The sequence below is a fragment of the Orbicella faveolata genome, unplaced genomic scaffold (genome assembly GCF_042242905.1).
Source record: "Orbicella faveolata isolate gen_17 unplaced genomic scaffold, um_ofav_v1 contig_12, whole genome shotgun sequence".
Classification (NCBI taxonomy): Eukaryota; Metazoa; Cnidaria; class Anthozoa; order Scleractinia; family Merulinidae; genus Orbicella; species Orbicella faveolata.
Window position 1 is genome coordinate 30,485,736 of NW_028301539.1, and position 19,359 is coordinate 30,505,094.

Sequence of the window (19,359 nt, forward strand, 5' to 3'; positions counted from 1 at the left end):
GTGCTCAACTGATTGTTACTGTCTGTGTAGACTGTCCACCCACATGACTGTGGCTAGAAGGGCCAAGAAGGACCTGGTTGAGAGTGAAGTTGCTGAGGGGGGAATGGGTGCCTCTTTCTTCCCGCTTTCTCTTCTCCCCCATTCTTGACCAGAGAGCAATAAACATGCTTGTGTAGTGGATTGTTGTGAGCGAAATGTTCTAAAATGTTGATAGTAAATTAGGTGGTTGATTTTTTGCCTGGCCAATGTATGAGAAGAGGAATCTTCTGTCAGTGACAGGCATATTCTGAAATTTCCTTGCTAGAGGACTTGGAATATTCTGTTTCTTAAAATGCCTGTGTTTAACTCATAGAATAAATCATCTTCCCAAAAAACAATTTTGAAAAAAAAAAATTAATTAGCTCCATTTGGACTACTTATCTTGGGCTCTAGGTTTCATAGCAAAATTTCAGACCATCAGGCCCTACTACTAATCACCTTTTTGTTTTGACCCTATTTTGATCTTAAGTCTGATTCTACTCCTGGGCGGGGGGGGGGGGGGGGAACTCCCATATAAAAAGGAGGGGGTGCTTGTACCTTTTAGAGGTTAAAAAAGCGGTTTTGGCAGCTGTTAGGGTGTTCAGTCTCAATAGGTCCACAGCAGGAGCTTTTAATTACAGTAACTATTAGGGTATTGAGCCAAAAACATATGACAGGAAACACATGACGGGAGATAATGTTTTGTTTTAGAATTGGTACCTCCTAGGGCTGAAAAAATTTCAAGCCACGCCCACAAAACAGGGTCTTCGTACCTCTTGTGGGTTCTTTTCAAAATTTCTGATGAGCACCTCCACCCTTTTTATGTGGGAGTTTTCCCCCCCTCTCCCTCCTGGGCTTCTACTAAATGCATCCTGAAGAATTTTTTGATGTAGGTGAAAAAGTAATAGGCCCTTTGCAGCTAAGCCATCACGTGACCTACTTTTCATAAAATTATAGGCTATAACTTAACAAATGCCCGAAATGGAAAAAGTATGTCGAAAATATCAAAATGGCCAAGTTTGAGGCCCCCATCATTAAGGAATGAGATTTTTTGACAGTCTGAATTTTTAAAAGAATAGGAAGATTTTTATGGAAAAAGTTGTTGGAGAGCAAGGTCTTGCTCTCCAGCAACATTTTCCATACAAATCCTCTAAATTTTCCAAAAATTCAAGCTGTCATATAAACTTACTCTTTAATGCCAGGGGCCTCAAACTTGGCCATTTTCGTATTTTCGATGCGCTCTTTCCATTTCTGGCATTCTTTAAGTTATAGTCCATAATATGAAAATTTTCTCGGAAAAATTTGGTCACGTGACCCCAGCTGCAAAGGGCCGGCATTCATACGTGGCAACGCCAATTACTCCTCTCTGGTGGGGAGATGTCACCAGCTTTTTTACCTTTTGCGTTGAGTTTATTTTACTATTTTGGGTGGCGAAGCACATTGTATCAAAAGACTCATAGATGAATTAAATAAAGAAATTGAATTTGTGGAGACACGCTCCTTTTCTTTCTATTTACTTTTTTCTGGGTCGAGCAAGGGACACCTTCTCCCCCTCCCTCAAGGGCTAGATTTGGTTTTCGTTCGAAGAAGAGCCCGATTTGAAGTTTGTCGTCCTACAGATAACTACGATCCGTTTCATAGCAAGGATGATGTTTATCCCTGGACTGCGAAGAGAGATGCGTGTATTGGCATTGTTACTGATTGTGTATTTTATGTCTCGGACGTGGACAGGTAAGGCACAATAGATCCTGCACATGTTTACCCTTGTAGTGTGAACCGTTTCTAGCGTCTTTTCGATTCGGCGGCGTTCTGAATTCCGTTTTCAAAATTTGACGGTTTGCTGCATTGTGCGACTTTTAGGTGCTGCTTTTGGCATCATCAAAATTACTTCATCGAGATCTCGGTGAAAGTTGCACTGCAAAATGTTAGGCAAAAAAAAACAAACATAAAAAAAAAATAGAAAGCTACATTAATACGCTCAAAATATTGTAAATCAAACGTAAAATATTTTGACACGCTAATAAAAATTACTGCTAAACTATCACGATATATAAAATTACTTCTGCACGACTCGAGTGTTAACTCCTGTTACGTATACCAGCTTTAAATACAGCTGTGACATATTTAAGCTTACACCTGTGCAAGTTGATTTCGCATGGGGCTTAACAAAACCACTACGGACTGGAGGCCCTTTGTATTTTTTGTGCAGTTCAGTTAAATAGCTTAGTTAACACTGCTGTTGACGAAATGCGCGGATGTTTAAGTCTCCTCAAAATAAACTTCAAAAATCTGATTCAGATCAAGTTTTAACTAGGCCAGGACAACGTACATACACAGTAACACTTTTAAAAAATGTTAATGTTCATTGCTAAGTTTGTCACATTTATAAATGTTTTTTACCTCTTACTAACTGAGTTCGAGGTCTCTACAATATGGGTTATTGACCATACAAGCGTGAGGTCAAGATGGCTGGATGTAATGGCTGAGTTCTTATTTTGCATGTTTATGGCCCAAAATGGAGTTGAGGTCTGTAAACTTGAAAAGAAAAACAAAAACAAAAACAAAAACAAAAACAAAAACAAATGAGTAAGGCCAACAATACAAGGTCAATAAATGATTTGGGGGAAATTTTTTTCTTGTGGGAAACAGCTGGTAGTCCTGAGCGGGCAAGATAGGGCTATGCCAATCGCAGCACAGGATTTGGTTTATTGTGCCCATTCACAGAGCTAGCCATATAATAAAGTAAGTTATGGACCAAGTCTTTTCCCCTTTGATTTATGGTCCAAGGGTGAAATGTGGATCTGTAACTTACTGTGCAGACCATGAAGACAAGGTTAGCAATTCAAGATGTTTAATATTTATCTGCTGTGTCTGAAGGGTTCAGGAAGACACCAAGACATTAAATGACTGATGTACGTCGGAAGCAAAACAAGTCAATTATTCAAAATCATTGTTAAATAAGTCATTAGCACATTTTAATGTGTGGAGGTGCAGTGACCTCAAGATTAGACATTTTGGTGAGAAAAACAGCTTTAAATTTTAGGAGTTTGTACAGTAGAATACAGCTGGCTAAATTGGCCAAGCACAGTGTGTTTAGTAACTGAGAGCTGTAATAAAAAGTCTTATACAAATTAAGTGGTGCCAATCCTTTAAATGGAAGATTTATATTTTTGATGTGAGGATATGTGCTGTTTTCATTCATTAAAGTATATTAGGCACAAGTACATATATTAGTCAATTATCTGTTATCAATTATCTCATATATAACTCAATTATTCAAAATTATTGTAAATAAGTTATTAGCACATTTTAATGCCTGGAGGTGTAGTGGTCTCAAGACATTTTGGTGACAGAAACAGCTTTAAATTTTAGGAGTTTGTACAATAGAATACAGCATGCTAAATTGACCAAGCACAGTGGGTTTAGTAACTGAGAGCTGTAATAAAAAATCTTATACAAGTGGTGCCAATCCTTTAAATGGAAGATTTATATTTTTGATGTCAGGATGTGTGCTGTGTTCGCACATTAAAGCATATTAGGCACAAGTATTTTACATAGATAAGTAAGAAAGAGCACACGAACATGGGCATTATAACATACACTTGTAAGCACACAATAAACAGGATCCTTGATACCAGCTCATTCTCATCAAGTAAATGTGTGTCTCAGTAGTGCCTAGAATAGATACAAACCCATGGGTACCTCAGTTATTAATTGAGACTTCAAGATGGCTTTACAAAAAAACTCAATGCAGTGATACCCGTGAAACCTGACTAACGTTCTGCAAGACATATTTGTATTTTTCAAAGGATCATCTGCCCAGGCCGGTTCTGTATATTAACCTTGAACAGTTAAGATAAACCTCTCCAGAACGGCCACCTTGGGGACAGGGACTGTCTGCCAAAGTGGCCATTGTAGAGAGGTGGCTGTCATAGAGAGGTGGCCATTAGAGCAAGTTGGACTGTACAAGTATTGAATTTGATGAATAAATGAATTAATAAATGCATGCAAATTACTGATCTGTTTTGTTGTTTCAGTTGCTTCTAGTCAAACTACTACTCCAACTACTACTCCAGCTACTACACTTATCTCAAATGCTACAAAAACCTCTGCAGCAACCAGTATATCACCCACTGCGACAACACCAGCCACTTCTGTATCTACTGCAACAAGCACAACTTCATCCTCACCAACATCAACGGTTCCCTCCAAGCAGACTACTGGAAGAAAGTTTGATGGAGCCTCATTTGTCGGAGGAATAATTTTGGGAATAGTCATTGCAGTCATCTTTGTTTTGGTATTCAAGTGGTGGCAGAGCAGAAACAAGAGTTATCATAGTTTGTGAACTGACGCTTGCAGCTAAGCGGCATGAATAACAATGGCATTTAGACAATTTCATCTAGGAAATTTATTGGGATGTGTACTGGCATGGGAAGGTGACTATTTTGCTTGTAATAATGTTTTGAGTGCATTTGGTAACACAGTGCCAGTCAGAGTGGTATTAATAATAGCTAAGTTAGGCTTATATTTTTTCTTCTTATATTCTTCACTTTAGTGTTAGGGGTATTTCTCACATTTACTAAGTTGTGCCAGTGGTTTAGACATCATTTCACTATCCATTGACTGGGTTACCATCTTACTTAACAGCTATTCTTAGTGAATAGATCAAGAAGTAATGTATCAAACACAAAAGACTGTGTTTGACCACATTTCTAAACACTGAAAAGAGATTTGAAAATATGATGCGTCAGTCTTGAGTGTTTGATACATCTTCTCAATCAAAACTAATACTAAGGAGAAAAAGGAGAAATAAAATCATAAAAATCACTGCTAATTAAGATCAGATATCCAAACACCATCACGGTCATGATTTTGATGAATTATGATTGAGTTCGAGAATAGTGCATACAGGCTGCCCATTTACTTGTAGCTTTTTCAGTTCTGGTTTTATATAGTGCGGCTACTCTAACCACCCCATGTGGAAACGAGTTAACCAATCAGAACGTTACTTGGGAACGAAAGCTAGTGATCTATTTCTCAAACAAACCGATAACATTAAAGAATGCGAACAGTAGATCTTAACAAAATTGAAAGCCCAACAAAGTGCGAGGTGTTGCAAACCTCTCAGGAACCTTTGCCATTTGTTGATTGGTTAAATTTGATCCTAAATTTTGAACACTTTTCAACGTTTTCAGTTTAGTTATGGCAAAATGAGTTTTCAAGCTAACTTTTTTTTTTACGATAATTTGCATCAAGGATTTAATCTCTATATATAATGCAGAGGAGTCCATAGACCATTACTTGCTGTCACAAGAAGTTACCAGTCCATTGTTCTCAGTTTATAGTTTGATTGGTTAGTTTTCTTCTTGGTGGCCAGGTTTGAGTAGTCACAGTAATGGAATAAAGGGAGGGGCAGAGGGGGGAGGGGGGGGGGGGGGTCAGTGGTGGCTTTAAATTCAGTTTGTTAGGACTCTTGTTGACATTTCACCTCTTAAAGTCTGAGTGTCAGCCAGTACCTCTTCTGGTCAGAAGACGTGGCAGAAATTCAAGTAGACCCTTGGCTTGTACACAGAGTCATAATATTTTCTGTGACCAAAAAATTATTACCTCAATGAGCTGTTACCTTTTTTCAGGAGCTGCGTCACCATTATATTTTCAACCTAGGATCTTTTGCACTGTTGTTTTTTCAACACCTTTCTTATTGCAAATAGGAACCAGATAGTACAAATATACATGTATACAGAGAAATTAAACCTACACTTGTAATTAAATTTATCAAGGATTTGTGTAAACGTAAACAAGCTTAAGGTTAAATTTAAAATTTATATCAAGTGTGGAAAAATAAAGTATTTTCTTGGTTGGTTAGCACCACACTAATAAAAGAAATTTTCAATTTTCTGGACATGTTTAGGATTTGAATAGTACATGTAGCAGATCTGTTCTCAGCTTGTTTTATTGAAGTCAAAGAATCTGACTGTTTCTTCACTGTCATGTTTGCAGTCAGAACATTACCCTGTGTGCTGCTCTTGAAAGGGAATAAGATTCCTGAGTTTTGGCTTAAAAATAAGTAATATAAAAATGGTTGTACTGACAAATTTAATGCCCGGCAATAACCCTGTAATACACTAGCTTCCGGCATCCAAGGAGGAGTAGATTACCTCTAGTTGCTTAGTGCTACAGAAACCATAATAAGCTCCAGCTGTATGGGCCTCTTGGCCTGATGCTGGTTTACCTTTTACCTTGCGTTGATGAATGCCTGTAAATTACCATTCTCGTCCCGAGCCCACGATCCTTCTGGCCTGCAGCAGGGATCCAGAGCTCTGGTTGAACCCGATTTTCTGAGCATGTGCAAAGTATCTGTTTGGTATTCTCAGCCAATCAGATTTGCCAGATTTGATGGGAAGTCCTTGAATTGCGGACTTCTGGTGTCGGACCAGCCCAGAGCTCTTGATCCCTGCCACAGGCCAGAAGGATCGTGGGCTCTAGGGATGAGAATGGTAAATTACTCACTCTCAGTTTGTATGAGAAATAGTCAACAAGGTGCAGCTCATCAAACTTCTGGGTGTAGTCTTATTTTTGTATAAAACACTACAAACATATTAATAGTTCGTTATAGATGGTTTTCACTGTCACGCAACAAAAAAATAAATCGAAAACTATTCAGTGGATAAAGTCAAGAAATTTTGATATTATAGGAGACAGGTAAAGGAGACACTTCTCCAATTTTTGGGTCTCTGCGTTTTCCCAAACTTCAGATATTCATCGAAATGTTTTGCGCAAATTTACAGAGCCCAGTATGGAGCCGCCATGTTGGTGGAGCTCTGTGCTCCACCAACATGGCGGTCGGAAAATAGTGCAAACATCTGGAACTTACTTTGGCTATCTAGGTGACTAATTATCTGAACTGAACCAACAAACATTTACACAAGCACTTTTCCTAACACTTTAACTCCTAAAAAGGCTAAAAATCATTAGATAAGTGTACATTTCTCCACAAATGCGATCGGAGTGGTATGTCACGCACCGACATAACTCTGAACTTCAAACGGCACTGGTTTCTAAACCAAGCACACTATTGAGCTGAAAAGTTGTAAACAGATTTAAGTTTAGATCCCCTTATGCCTTATGAGGATAAAAATTTTCGTGGCTCTTTAGTTTTGGATTTTGGAATTTGATGACGTCACGTGAAAACGATCTATACTATTTTGCCATTATATAACTTTCACTCTTTGTTCTTGAGAAGAACTAAATTTGTCTGTAAATGATCATAACCAAGCAAAACTGGCTGTAAACATTCTTTGTGAAAGAAATATTAAGCTTAAATATCCTGCACATTGCAAAACAACATGAAAATTGTTTAGTTGGTTATTCATGACCATCTTTCTTCTTAATGAATAACAGTCCATGCACAGGCTGTAGAAAACCTCCAGAAATCTCTTAGGATTGATCCACGACCACCAGGTAATTTTTTTACTTTATATATTAATGAATATAAATTATGCAGTCATTTAGCTACTGGTCGATGGTTCACTTTCCCTTTTCCCTGAAATAGTCAGCTGCAACAGAAAAAGAACATGACCATCAGATCTCTATAATTAAAGAACCTACATTTTCTTACAACCACTGCAGTTTTAATTCTGGCAGCCTCCATATCAGTATGGCTAACAAATATCTTTTATTATATAAGTTACAGGCTTTATTTTCTCTATACATCTACATGTACACGTTATTTTAAATCAAACTTACCCAGTTTTTCAACAGCCTCCACACAAATACTTGGACTCATATCTGGGGTGTAAGTGGCCACCAACAACAGCGTAGCTGTCCTCACCAATATAATTCCACTGCTTTCCTAAATATACAGAGAATTGAATCATAAGATTATTTCCTTGGCAAGACACTTTACAGTTTACAAAGGCCAGGGAAGGGGAACAATGCAAAGCTTTATAAGTATATCTTCCATAGAAAATGGTACACCTTTCAAATGCCTACAATCATATACTTAAACCGATCATAAAGATGTCCTCCTGCAGAAATCTTTCTACCCAAAAGAGGTTCACCAAAAAAAAAAAAAAACATTCTTCCTTATAATTATTAGTCCCCAAACTGATAATTTGAAACCCAAAAAACCTTGTCACTAAATAAATATATCATTCTGTACGCGGTATTTTGAACACCTAAATGACAGTTTTTCTTTATAGTATCCTTTTCTATACTTCAGCTCATGAACTACCCTTTTAAATGCCCTCAGCCTGAGAAAGGACTCCTTTCAGGTGGAGCCACCCCATATCGAGTCCATGATAGGGGAGTACCCCTTCTGGGAATCAAAGTCCTGCAGTGTGTGCCACTAGGTCTTATTGTTTGCATTATCTTACCATTATCTCCCATAAAATTAAAGTAAACCAAAGTCTAGTCATTGCTATGGTCCAAAGACTGAGTAAGTTAGAGTAGAACTGGCCTTGGCATAATTATTACAAGATAATATTTGCTGAAAGTTTCAGGTACATGAACATGTCTCACAGACCTGTAGCCTGGTCAAATCCTCTATGTCAATACAAGCACCACAGTTACCAGTTACACTTACATGCTTGGCATACACAGAGAATCTGTCGGCCCTGACACATTCATAAACTATGTCCTGGAACTTAAGACCCTCCCCTCTGGCCTGTGAACTGTTTGTAAATGAATGAACCAAGGCATGTATATTGTCCAAAGAGGGCTGAAATGATGACAGCAGTCAATGATAAATAAACAAAGAACAGCTATGAGCACAAGCAATTATACAAAATAGTACAAAATCATTATCTGTCAAATGTGGCACATTTAGGAAAGGAGAGGGGGAGGGATAGAATGGTCCCAAGGGGTTTGGAGTTTGACATTTGTCTTTGTGAAAATAATGTAAATAATTACTTTTACTATCAGAAATTTGGGAATCTCAATTATTTAATCCAGATGGCATTTCTAGGCACATTACAGGTAGGTAAATTATCCAAGAGACACACACTGACTTGAGTGGTCTGAAACTAGGCTTGAATTTTGGCTTCAGCCTTGTGCCCAGAGTCTTGACCAGTGAGTGGGAAGCAAGCGACCCCGAGGAGTTATGACTTGAATCTGAATATGTATCTGATCTAGTTGAATAATTTGTGCATGCCTAGCTCAGGCCTAGTTGGTTTGAAAACAATGGAAGTGACCCGGGACTTGAATGCAGCAAGTGCTTGTCAGCTAAGCATGTGCAGGGAGGTTCGACAGATCGATCGATCGATGTGCTCTTCGGGCACAAGGCTGATGTTTTGGTTGAGATCTAAAATGAGATAGAAAAAATGTTATTTTGATTGGGCCTCAAACCCTCACCATACTCATACACTTTGTGGAGTATCTTCCTTCATGGACTACAAATGTTTGAGAAGCTTAAATTTTACAGGTTCTTCTGAATTATAAATTTTGCTGAACTGGTAACATGACTCTTAAAATAAACTCACTCTTCCCTGCCCCGCCTCTCGCTAGCATTCTTTGCGGGATCCTAAACAAGTAAGAGGCCCCCAGGTACGCTTAGAATAAGCTCTCACCCTCTGCATGCATGCATGCAGTTTCAAGCTGGCGGGAAATTATAGTTTCACATTTATAGAATTTTCCTTTAGCATCTATGCCATATTTCTGTTTTATGCAATATATACTTCCCGTTCTCCGCAACAGGTGGTCAACTTTCAGCTCTCGAGAAATAAAACTTTGGAAAATTTAGCTTCACGTTAGCTCTAGTAACTCGGAAGACTCCGCATAAGTTACATCCCAGAACTTGTCAAGCAAAATGGCGGCAATAATTTAGACTTGCCTACGGCACAGCATATCATTTACACTAGTTCTGGGTTATCAAAAGGGTTTCACTCCATTAGCGACAGAAATAGATCCTCTTTCTATCCGACTTATTCCCCTTAAAGTTACTTGTGGGTTAGCCTTACCGAAAACCCAACTGTGCTTGCCCGGAGAGAAGTGTCTTTTCTTCGAATGATGGCACAGTGCTGAACGTGACCAGTTGCGATTAAAGAGTCGTGTAGAAGGCTTTGAAGTTGATTCATTCTTCAATTAGTGTTAGAATTACAACATAACCACACAAAATCCTGGCCCTTTCCACATTTTGAACCGCTAAAAATCGCTTTGAAATAACTCTAACAACCTCTCAGCTCACCCGGACCATAACGCAAAAAGTACTGATGGGGGTATAGTAGGGAAGAGAATCATCGGTGTCAAAGAAATTCCACCGCAGGGTCAAGCAGCAGAAGCAAACAGCTTTTACCGATATTTTCTTGTAACAAGTAGACAATTAGATTCTTATTTTTCTGGTTTTCAATTTTTCAAAGTCAGTTTTTGAGGCAGTTCCCTACAAACAGGTGAGCTACCCAAGTTTACTCACCCACCCCTAGCATAAAAGGAAGATCATATACACAGCTGATACGTTGTCAAGGGAACGATTCATAATTTACACGTGAAGTTGCAAGCCGCGATATTTTGTGACTTGTTGGTGACTCTGTTATTGATCGTCAGTCTGTTTGAGAAAGGAAGCTCTCATAAGAACAGAAAGTCATCAAAGCAGCAAATAAGCATGGCGATGTCCCGGCCAAAGCGCCCCGTGAATGGGCGTATTTCTGTGCACACTTGTGATATCCTGGACGAGCTACTGGACGATAAGGATAAACATGAGATAGCGAAGGTGAAGTCATCGCGGTGTTTGAATTCCGCTTGTATTGTATATTTGACAGGAGACAAACTGGTCCTTGTCTCACGAGCTATAACCACGTTCTAGTTCTAATCTAAAACGTTGTTATTATCGCAGGATCATCACAGACGAGCGGCTTCGGCGTCTTCAGTCGAGAGAACGAAGTCTTTGGGCGATCACTCGGAAGTAAGGGCTGCCAGCGCTAAGTCAGCTTGTCCTTCCGACCACACGTTTAGAATACAGAGTTGGCTGAACGAAAAATCCGTCCGAAATATCCAGGTACAGAATAAATGTTACCGTTAATTGATTCAGGGAGTTTAATCGCTACAAATTCTGGATAAATTTGCAATTAACAGTTAAGCAGTTTAAGTTCAGAGAGTTTCCACTTGGGAACATTTAAGTTCCTAATATGCATATCATTGAGAGAGAGAGAGAGAATATAGAGAATATTGACCGTCAAGGAAGCTGCAGCTGTCGGCTTTGATATCGCCTGCTTTCGTAACAAAATTCTGGCGTCCCTGAAAGTAACCAAAGTCAAATATACGGAAGAAATTCTTGTGGGATACATATTTCCAAAAGAATTTACTTGTATCTAATTAACGAAACATTTAATTATTAACTCGTCACAGCAAGGATAGAAAAACAATTATCTATCTCCCGCTACCTTTTAAACATACAGAACAGACCAGAAAATAAAAGAGAATAGCTCGTCACCAGTAGTGTTAAACAAGTTTTTTTTTCTCCTTTCTGTTTAGGAAAGGACCGACTTTGAATCACGGGCGACTAAAAACATGTACACGACACTTCTGGACAACGAGAATACGTTCGTCAAGGTAAACAAGTAAATCCCTGTCTTGAAATTTCAGCCATTTTAATGATCAATGTATTTGGTTGGGGCTTAGTTCTGTTGTAGTGGAGATAACTGTAAAGACGGTTATTGACTACAAGGTGTTAATTAGCATAATATATTATGAGAGACTTGGTCTCTAGGGAGGACACTATCACACTTGTGAGAAGTCAACTATAGAAAATCATTTCGGTTGGAGTGGTCTGGAGTTAGTCATTTTGCAGTGTCCAGTGAAAGAAGTGTTGCAAAGAAACTTATGTATAATTGAGTACATCATTATTTTATTAATTTCATTGCCCAGACAGACTAAGTTTTTTGTAAACAATATGATGCACAAGTTAAATCAATCACCCATTATTTAGAGATCTTGATTAGGGATAAAACACAGTTTTAAAATAAAAAAGGTTATCTTGTCAATTTTAATTAAATACTGTGCTAGAGTATTTGTAATTTTGCTGTTCTGGTAGATCATTCAAGATTAAAGTGGGCATTATTAATATTAAATGGTTTGTGGCCACATGTTGATTTAGTGTCTAAGGCCCAGTTCAGATGCTGTGCTTCTGCCATGCAAAACTAAATTGAGGAATTAAGTTTGACAAAAGCACGACAGAAGCACTGTGTCTGAATCAAACTTTGGAATTAAGTTGGACAAGCTCTGCTGTGCTACATGACTCTGGCTCAGCAGCGATTCAAACGTTGTGCTTCTGTCGTGCCAAACAAAATTAATAAACAAAATTAACAAATTATATTAATAATCTTGGTTGAAAGTGTCATCTTCCATGTTGTGAAAAGTCGAACAGTACATCTAAATCTCAAACTGGTATATGCATGTAAGCAACACCCCCAAAGAGCCATCACTCTGAAACAAGTAAGGAAGATAGACAAGCATAGACCTATGGGCACATTCGTGCCAAACAAAATTAATAAACAAAATTAATAAATTATATTAATAATCTTGGTTGAAAGTGTCATCTTCCATGTTGTGATAAGTCAAACAGTACATCTAAATCTCAAACTGGTATATGCATGTAAGCAACTAGTTTCCTTCGCAGCCGTTATTAGGGTCGTCATGCAACGCTCCTCCCCACATGAGCGTTGCGTGACGACCCTATTAATGGCTGTGAAGGAGACAAGTAAGCAACACCCCCAAAGAGCTATCACTCTGAAACAAGTAAGGAAGATAGACAATCATAGACCAATGGGCACATTTGGACTTGGATCAGGCTGTGACCTTCTTGCTGAAAAATTACACTATGCATGGATGCGTGAGTGTTGAAATCAGGATATAAACACACTCAAACTGCATGAACACAACAACATTCACAATTATCACATCTGTTGAAACTGATATATTAACAATTCCAGTGGTAGCTATTTTAAAACCTTTGATATCATCTATGACCTCTATTTTTCTATACACAGACTACCCGATTTAGTAAAATCAGAAATCACAAACAGGCACAAAAGTTGGGTGCAAACTACAGTACATGCCAGCGATAGGCAGATTAGATCTTATTTGCTCAAGAGTGATGGCTGGTTAGTGTTAGTCCAGGCCCTTCAATTACAAAATTATTTCTACTTACACTAAAATTTTTATTTTTCTTATATCTACAGGATGTGGATAACTTCATTGATCACAAAGCAGCTCTCGATAAAAGAAAGAAGCAGATGTTATTTAAGAAATGGAGTGAGCGTGTGTACAGCCCTGTCAAGGTGAATCAAAGCCTCAATAGGAGAATCTTTGTTTACAATATTTGCCTCATTACCATAAGCGATACAGTTTCTGATGGAGCTACAAAGAGATTAATACTGAATATTGAAAGGGCACAGCACGATTAATTGTCCCAAGGAATTTGAGCGCGATGTATTGAAAACTTTTTGTGTGATGAGGGTTTAAAAGCTCAAAATTTTACAAAGAATGTATGAGCTCATTAGCTCTTTTGCCACACAGAAATTTTGATGTTTTTGAAAGCCAATTTCTCCTCGAATATTACACCCAAAGAGCCAAAAATTTCACCACTTACTAAGTTTCACAAGCTCTTTATGTTTTTCTAGTAAAATCGTGTCTAGCATGATGCTTTCTATGTGCAAAGTCGTATGTTAATGAGGAAAAATGTAAACAATGACGTCAGCAAAGATTCGCCCATTGATGCTTATACTATACACTGGTTGATTTCCATAGAAAAAAGTATTAAATATTTCATAACTAGGGCTGCCAATTTATACCACGTGCCATATTTTTCCCTGGTTTTACTCCTAACTGTATTAATGAACTAAATTTCTGACAAACTTATCAGAATTAATCAAGTTAAAACAAGGAGATCATAGCTGTGACGTTGTTTGGATATCTGATTTATAGATTTTTACGATGTTATTTCTTGGTTTTCTCCTTAATTTTAGCTTTGATCGAGAAGATATATCAGTTACTTGAGGCAGAGTTTTACCACATTTCCAAATGCCTTGAAGTTGGTCAAAAATACTCTGCTGAGCATCATATTTCAACTGTCTTCGTGGTGATGGGAAAGGTGGTAAAACACAGTCACTTGTGCTTGATGTTCTAGGAAGCAAAATAAGTGTAGTTGGAAAGGATTACATACCTAGTAACTGTATATCCCTATGAGAAACAGTCGATTTTGTTTTCCCAAATGTAGTTGTTATAATTGTTGAGTTTAGAAAGTGCCAGTTAGTGTCTTGAAATATGGTACCAAAAAATAACATAAGGGGAACAGACTTTTGATACAACCAAACTTTATAGGCACGCAAGGCATGCAGAGGGTGAAATGTAGGTACAGTCAGAGTATAGCCCTTTTCGCGGTTAATTTTGCTCATTTGCATTACAATGTAATCCAACGTGGATGCGAGGCAATTTTGGGCTAAAACTACAAAATAGCCCGAAATTGCCTCACATACATGCTAGATTTTATTGTAATGCAAATAAGCAAAGGTAGATGTGAAAAGGGCTATTGTAACTGAAATCTCTTGCAAATATTGCATTGGGGGCTACACAGTGCTGAATTGTATCATGTAGGGACTACAGGCATGGACAACAGTATTAGTAAATTGTATCGCATGCTGTTTATATAAATCTATATGTAGTCAATGATTATCATGTGGCTAAATAGGAGAGGATGCATTTGATCCCACTACAGTCCAACTACATTATGTGATTTTTATTAGGAATTGCTATAAATTATTGCTAACAACTAAAAGTTCTTGAATTTGTTTGTTAGGAAAAAATAGATCAAGAAATGGATGGTCCAAATTACAGACACTTAGACAGAAGGAAAAGAGATATCTACAAAAAATATCTAGATTACAGTAATAGAAAAGTGAGTGATAAAATAATTCATTTTAATCTCTAGTTTTGTAAGTCCCTTTTTACAGACTTTTAGAACAAATAACAGGTATTTGTTTAAAAGTAATGACAAAAAAAGGTTGTTTTAACTACAGTTGCTGTTGCTTTAACTACAGTTTCAATCCAATATGTTTTCAAAGCTGTAACATTTCAAAAGCTTCAAAATGAACTTCAGACTACATTTTTAGTACTTTATAACAGTGGACTGACTAGTAAAAACCTTAGAAAAAAAAACATTGTTTTTATGAATGAGTCTGTTAGACATACCTGGACATTTCATAACCAAAAAACTTTGCTTTCCGTCCTAAAATTTTGAAGTACCAAAATTAATTTTATTGCTTTGTCAGATGCAATCCAAAATGCCTCAGGCTTGACCAAAATCCTGGGAGAAAACTGCAAAGTTAATGCTGTTTCGTGGAAATTTGTGTGAACATTTTCAGTCCATCGTGAGGAGGGAAACAGTGTATTGTCAAGCATCTTGAAGGCACACCAAATTAAATGTTGGCATTGCATGCAACATCTAAAATAACACCAGATTTCCTCTTCATCATACTTTGATGATTTCCTTATTTTAACAAATTATTGGTTGTATTGAATCAGGGTGTTGTGTTCCTGGATGTCATGTCCCCTGAGGAATACGATCCACTTGTTCTTAATGCAAACAGACCTGCTCCACTGAAGGTGAGTCCTCTTATTTAACCACACCACAAGTTCTCAAGACCACCGGTAGTTATCTCCTGGCTTGCTTGTTAGATTACAAACACAATAACAAGCTTAGCATGTAGTATTTTCTTGCCACAACTGGAGCTAAATGTTTTAAACAGTTGTTTTCCCTGCACTTCATTATGGATGGAATTGTTCAGAGGTTGAAGTCTTGACAAGATCTTATAAGCAGGATATCCTGGCCTCCACTTTCCATTTTGCTGGTGCAGAACAATTTGTTTTTCCTATAAGGAAATAAAATGATTCAGATAATTTACAAAGAAATTAATGTATACATGTAACCAACCTTTTAGGACATGACTCTAACAATGCACTTGCCCAGATTTTTTTAAAATAAATGTGAAGCTTGTATTTTGAGAAAACCTTGACAAAAGAGAAAGTAAAAAGAAAGTTCATACACTTAGAGTCTGTGAGAAAAATAAGTTTTAAAATTAATGTGCCTTGGTTGACGTTTGATGACGACTTAAAGCTGAGGTGTACATTTCAGGCAATAACAAGGAAACTAAATGATCCACTGATATCACAAGGAAGCACAAGGCTTGAAGAGGATCGTACTGTAGTGAGATGCGTCACTGGAGACACAATGAGTGACAAAGAAATAGGAGAAATGCGCCTCCCTCCTGCTCCCTTGGTGCCTCTTGGACGACACGGCACTGAGTGTAATACATGGCTTAGAATGCAACTACATGATATTGACAGTGGTGTCAGGAGAAGAAGCGGGTCAGTTGTGAAAATTAATTTAAAACAGCTTATTAATACTGTGCAACAAAACAAACCAAAAGAAGGTCCACTATAATCTTGACTAACTTGCCTGTCTTGAATATATCTGTGCACAATGGATTAATGATTATTGCCTTCCCACAAAAATGAGTCAGTTTACACCTGCTTTCAGTGTTACGTGCATAGGCGACATCTTTTGACATGCCATCTCTTGACATGCTATGTAACCTGGCCTATGTCAAAAATGTAAGCACAACGGACTTCTTTACGGTCGAACTTGACTTTAAGTCATGAAAGATGGATTTATTTGACATCAGAATAAAGGTTAGGAGTATCAAGAAGTCATTCTGTGACAGATAAATTGATTGTGAATGTTTACATCTTTCGAATATCAAAAGCAGTATATAATGGCCCAATTCTACCGGAAGTCACTATTGAGAGCCAATGGACTACACTCAAATAGTTTGATTTATCCTGTAAATTGGGAAACATGCAAAGTCCACAATCGTCTTCAGCCATTTCAGGTCAGTAAGTATCCTTTATTTGTCATTTTCCCGCTAATACCAGGAAAAGTTGCCAAATTCACAGTTTAACGGTCTTTCAGCCGTTTACATAGCATGTCGAGAGATTGCATGTCGAAAGATGGTCAAAAGATGTTGCGTATGCATGTAACACTGAAAGCGGGTGTAAAATCTTTCAGTGATATTTTCCGCTTAGTATAACCTTGAACATCGCACAACTGCCCAATACTTGAAGGCTTTCAGTCCAATGTGGAACCATAATATTAACAAACCCTTCCTGACAAACCATACATTTAATTAGTTTCAGTTACAGAAATGTTATTATAATAACAAAGCCCAGTTATAAGGAACACATTTTCTCATTTTCATGGTACTTTAGTCATGGGTTTTACTGCTAGTAATAATATTTCTTTTGAACTTCCTTTTAATTATTTCTTCTATTTTTACTAAATTCCCTCTGCCAGGCAAAGAATGAAAGGAATCTACAACGACTCACAACTAGACTATGAAGAATGGAGTAAACTGGAGAGGAATCCAGATACAATTGATGTCGAGTTAAGATCACAAAAGAGACGGCTTTTTAGAGAAAAACATTCAACTACAATTCAGTTTGACTGGCCAGAACTTCCAACCATTAAACAGAACATGACATACCACCCACGGATACCAAATGTTCTGCCACTTGGTACCAGTTTTGAGTATTACCCTGAACTGCGGCTTAATGCATCATATTGATGAGCACAATGATTTTATAAATAAAGCATTTTATTGAAAGAGAATAGGGCAGATGTTTCTAATTCAAATGTGAATTTGTAATGTTGTTAAATTTATCAACCCCTAAATAGTTTCACAGTGAAATAATTTTAGATGTTTTCAATTCAATTAAAGATCAATTTCATTAAGAAGAATTTTTCTAGGTTGAATGGACACTACTTATTATCTCCTTTTGTCACTTGGCTACGATATTTATGTCATTTGTGAATAATACTATCTCAGAACTTCTAGGAATTTGTATCAAAGATGTTTGTCACTGAAAATAAAGGTTGTGAAAAAAAAACATTCAGTTTGAACTACACATTGATGGTTTTAACAGAACATATTTCAAATTGACCAATGAGCAATACAAAGTTTCTGCAGTGCTGAACCTCAAAGAAAATGATTTCACAATATGGAGCTTGCGGACAATGGCAAGCCATAGATCAAGGATGTAAGCAGAGGAGAAAGCCTGAGTTGGTACCAAACAGTGTGATGTGTGTGTCTCTTAGCACATTCTGTTGGTTAAAGGTGCTGTCACTTGCAGCAGCATATAGAGGAGCACAAAGGTTTGCCTAATTTTTGGAACTGCAGGGAAAAGATTGAGGTGGTATTGTGCAAAATTAAAAATCCCGAGAAGGTTCCAAAGCAAGAAGCCTGAAAGCACAGTTCCTAGCTTCTTGAAGGTTCTTGTTCTTGACGAACTGGGTAATTTATATAACCCTCTCTCCATGACCTCAGTGTGACTCTCTCACTTCAGAATGTATAAGGTTCTCTGCCCAAGGGGAGGGTCGGGGGGGGGGGGGGCAAAGGGGAGGGGGATACTCTCTTGTAAAATGACAGCGGTGCTTGTCCGAATTTTTAAGGCAGTCCTTTAGGAACCATAATCTTCGCTTCAGAGGTAACAATTCTAAAACAATAAATGAATTGACACTGACAATTTTTTAACTCTAAAAAGTACCGTGATAGCTCTCTTAGCATATCATTTGAAATTCAATCAACAAAGTTTATACTTTACACCCTAAAACGTACGAAATCACAAGCACACCTGTCAGTTTTGAAGGGGAATTTTCTGCTGGACCAGTGAGTACAGTGACCTGGGGATTGTTTTATGACAAATTGGTGAAAATATACACTTCTACATGTACACCTTTACTTACCTATCTGCATTAAGTTTTTCCTCCCCTTTTCATTCGTCTAACGGGAACTTTCCTCGTGTTTCCTATCTTTGATAACTGCTCGTCAATAGCCTTTCTCATGTCAATAAAATCAGGGATTTGAACGTAACGAATCTGCCGGCCATGAATAAACATTGTAGGGAAGTCCATCACTTCGCCATTTCCCTTCGTAAATGTGATATCGGACATCGAAATATTCATGAATCCATCGACGTTCTCGATCAGCCCTTCTGCAGATGACTCGTTTCGTAGTTCTACGGTGGTCCTATGGCCTTGTACAGCTTGCAAAAGACAAACAAGGGTTCTTTCTGAAACAGCTCTCTCGCGACCGCCCGCCATGTTGAAATTCTTTACAATTTTGCGCGACGACAAAATCTATCTTACCCTACCCCTCCTTACACTACCCTACCCTACCCGAGGGGAATAGAAACAGTAACAGCCCGGCGATCTCTTGAAGGTTGTAAAATTTTTCTTTTAACAAGACTGATAATCATTTTCACTATACTAATGACCTTTCTATGTTCTGCATCTGA

The 19,359-nt window shown here is 37.8% G+C and overlaps 4 protein-coding genes across 4 annotated transcripts; 2 read left to right on the forward strand and 2 right to left on the reverse strand.

Moving 5' to 3' along the window:
- The first annotated feature begins 1,548 nt into the window (after positions 1-1,548).
- On the forward strand, positions 1,549-5,920 carry LOC110060339 (uncharacterized). The gene is made up of 2 exons (XM_020767108.2): positions 1,549-1,749; positions 4,056-5,920. Exons 1-2 carry the CDS (start codon positions 1,665-1,667, stop codon positions 4,361-4,363), a joined length of 393 nt encoding a protein of 130 aa, XP_020622767.2. The 5' UTR covers positions 1,549-1,664; the 3' UTR covers positions 4,364-5,920.
- Positions 5,921-5,953: 33 nt separating this feature from the next.
- LOC110060365 (profilin-4-like) lies at positions 5,954-10,207 on the reverse strand. Its single transcript, XM_020767135.2, has 4 exons — positions 9,975-10,207; positions 8,603-8,737; positions 7,765-7,870; positions 5,954-7,574 (listed from the first exon to the last, which is right to left on the reverse strand). Exons 1-4 carry the CDS (start codon positions 10,089-10,091, stop codon positions 7,546-7,548), a joined length of 387 nt encoding a protein of 128 aa, XP_020622794.2. The 5' UTR covers positions 10,092-10,207; the 3' UTR covers positions 5,954-7,545.
- A 267-nt stretch (positions 10,208-10,474) lies between these two features.
- LOC110060363 (protein FAM228B-like) lies at positions 10,475-17,971 on the forward strand. Its single transcript, XM_020767131.2, has 8 exons — positions 10,475-10,723; positions 10,847-11,008; positions 11,485-11,562; positions 13,191-13,289; positions 14,807-14,905; positions 15,532-15,612; positions 16,142-16,374; positions 17,360-17,971. Exons 1-8 carry the CDS (start codon positions 10,616-10,618, stop codon positions 17,628-17,630), a joined length of 1,131 nt encoding a protein of 376 aa, XP_020622790.2. The 5' UTR covers positions 10,475-10,615; the 3' UTR covers positions 17,631-17,971.
- LOC110060366 (U7 snRNA-associated Sm-like protein LSm10) lies at positions 14,732-19,213 on the reverse strand. Its single transcript, XM_020767136.2, has 2 exons — positions 18,809-19,213; positions 14,732-15,878 (listed from the first exon to the last, which is right to left on the reverse strand). The coding sequence occupies exon 1, from the start codon at positions 19,163-19,165 to the stop codon at positions 18,818-18,820; it is 348 nt and encodes a 115-aa protein (XP_020622795.2). The 5' UTR covers positions 19,166-19,213; the 3' UTR covers positions 14,732-15,878; positions 18,809-18,817.
- Between the last annotated feature and the right edge of the window lie 146 nt (positions 19,214-19,359).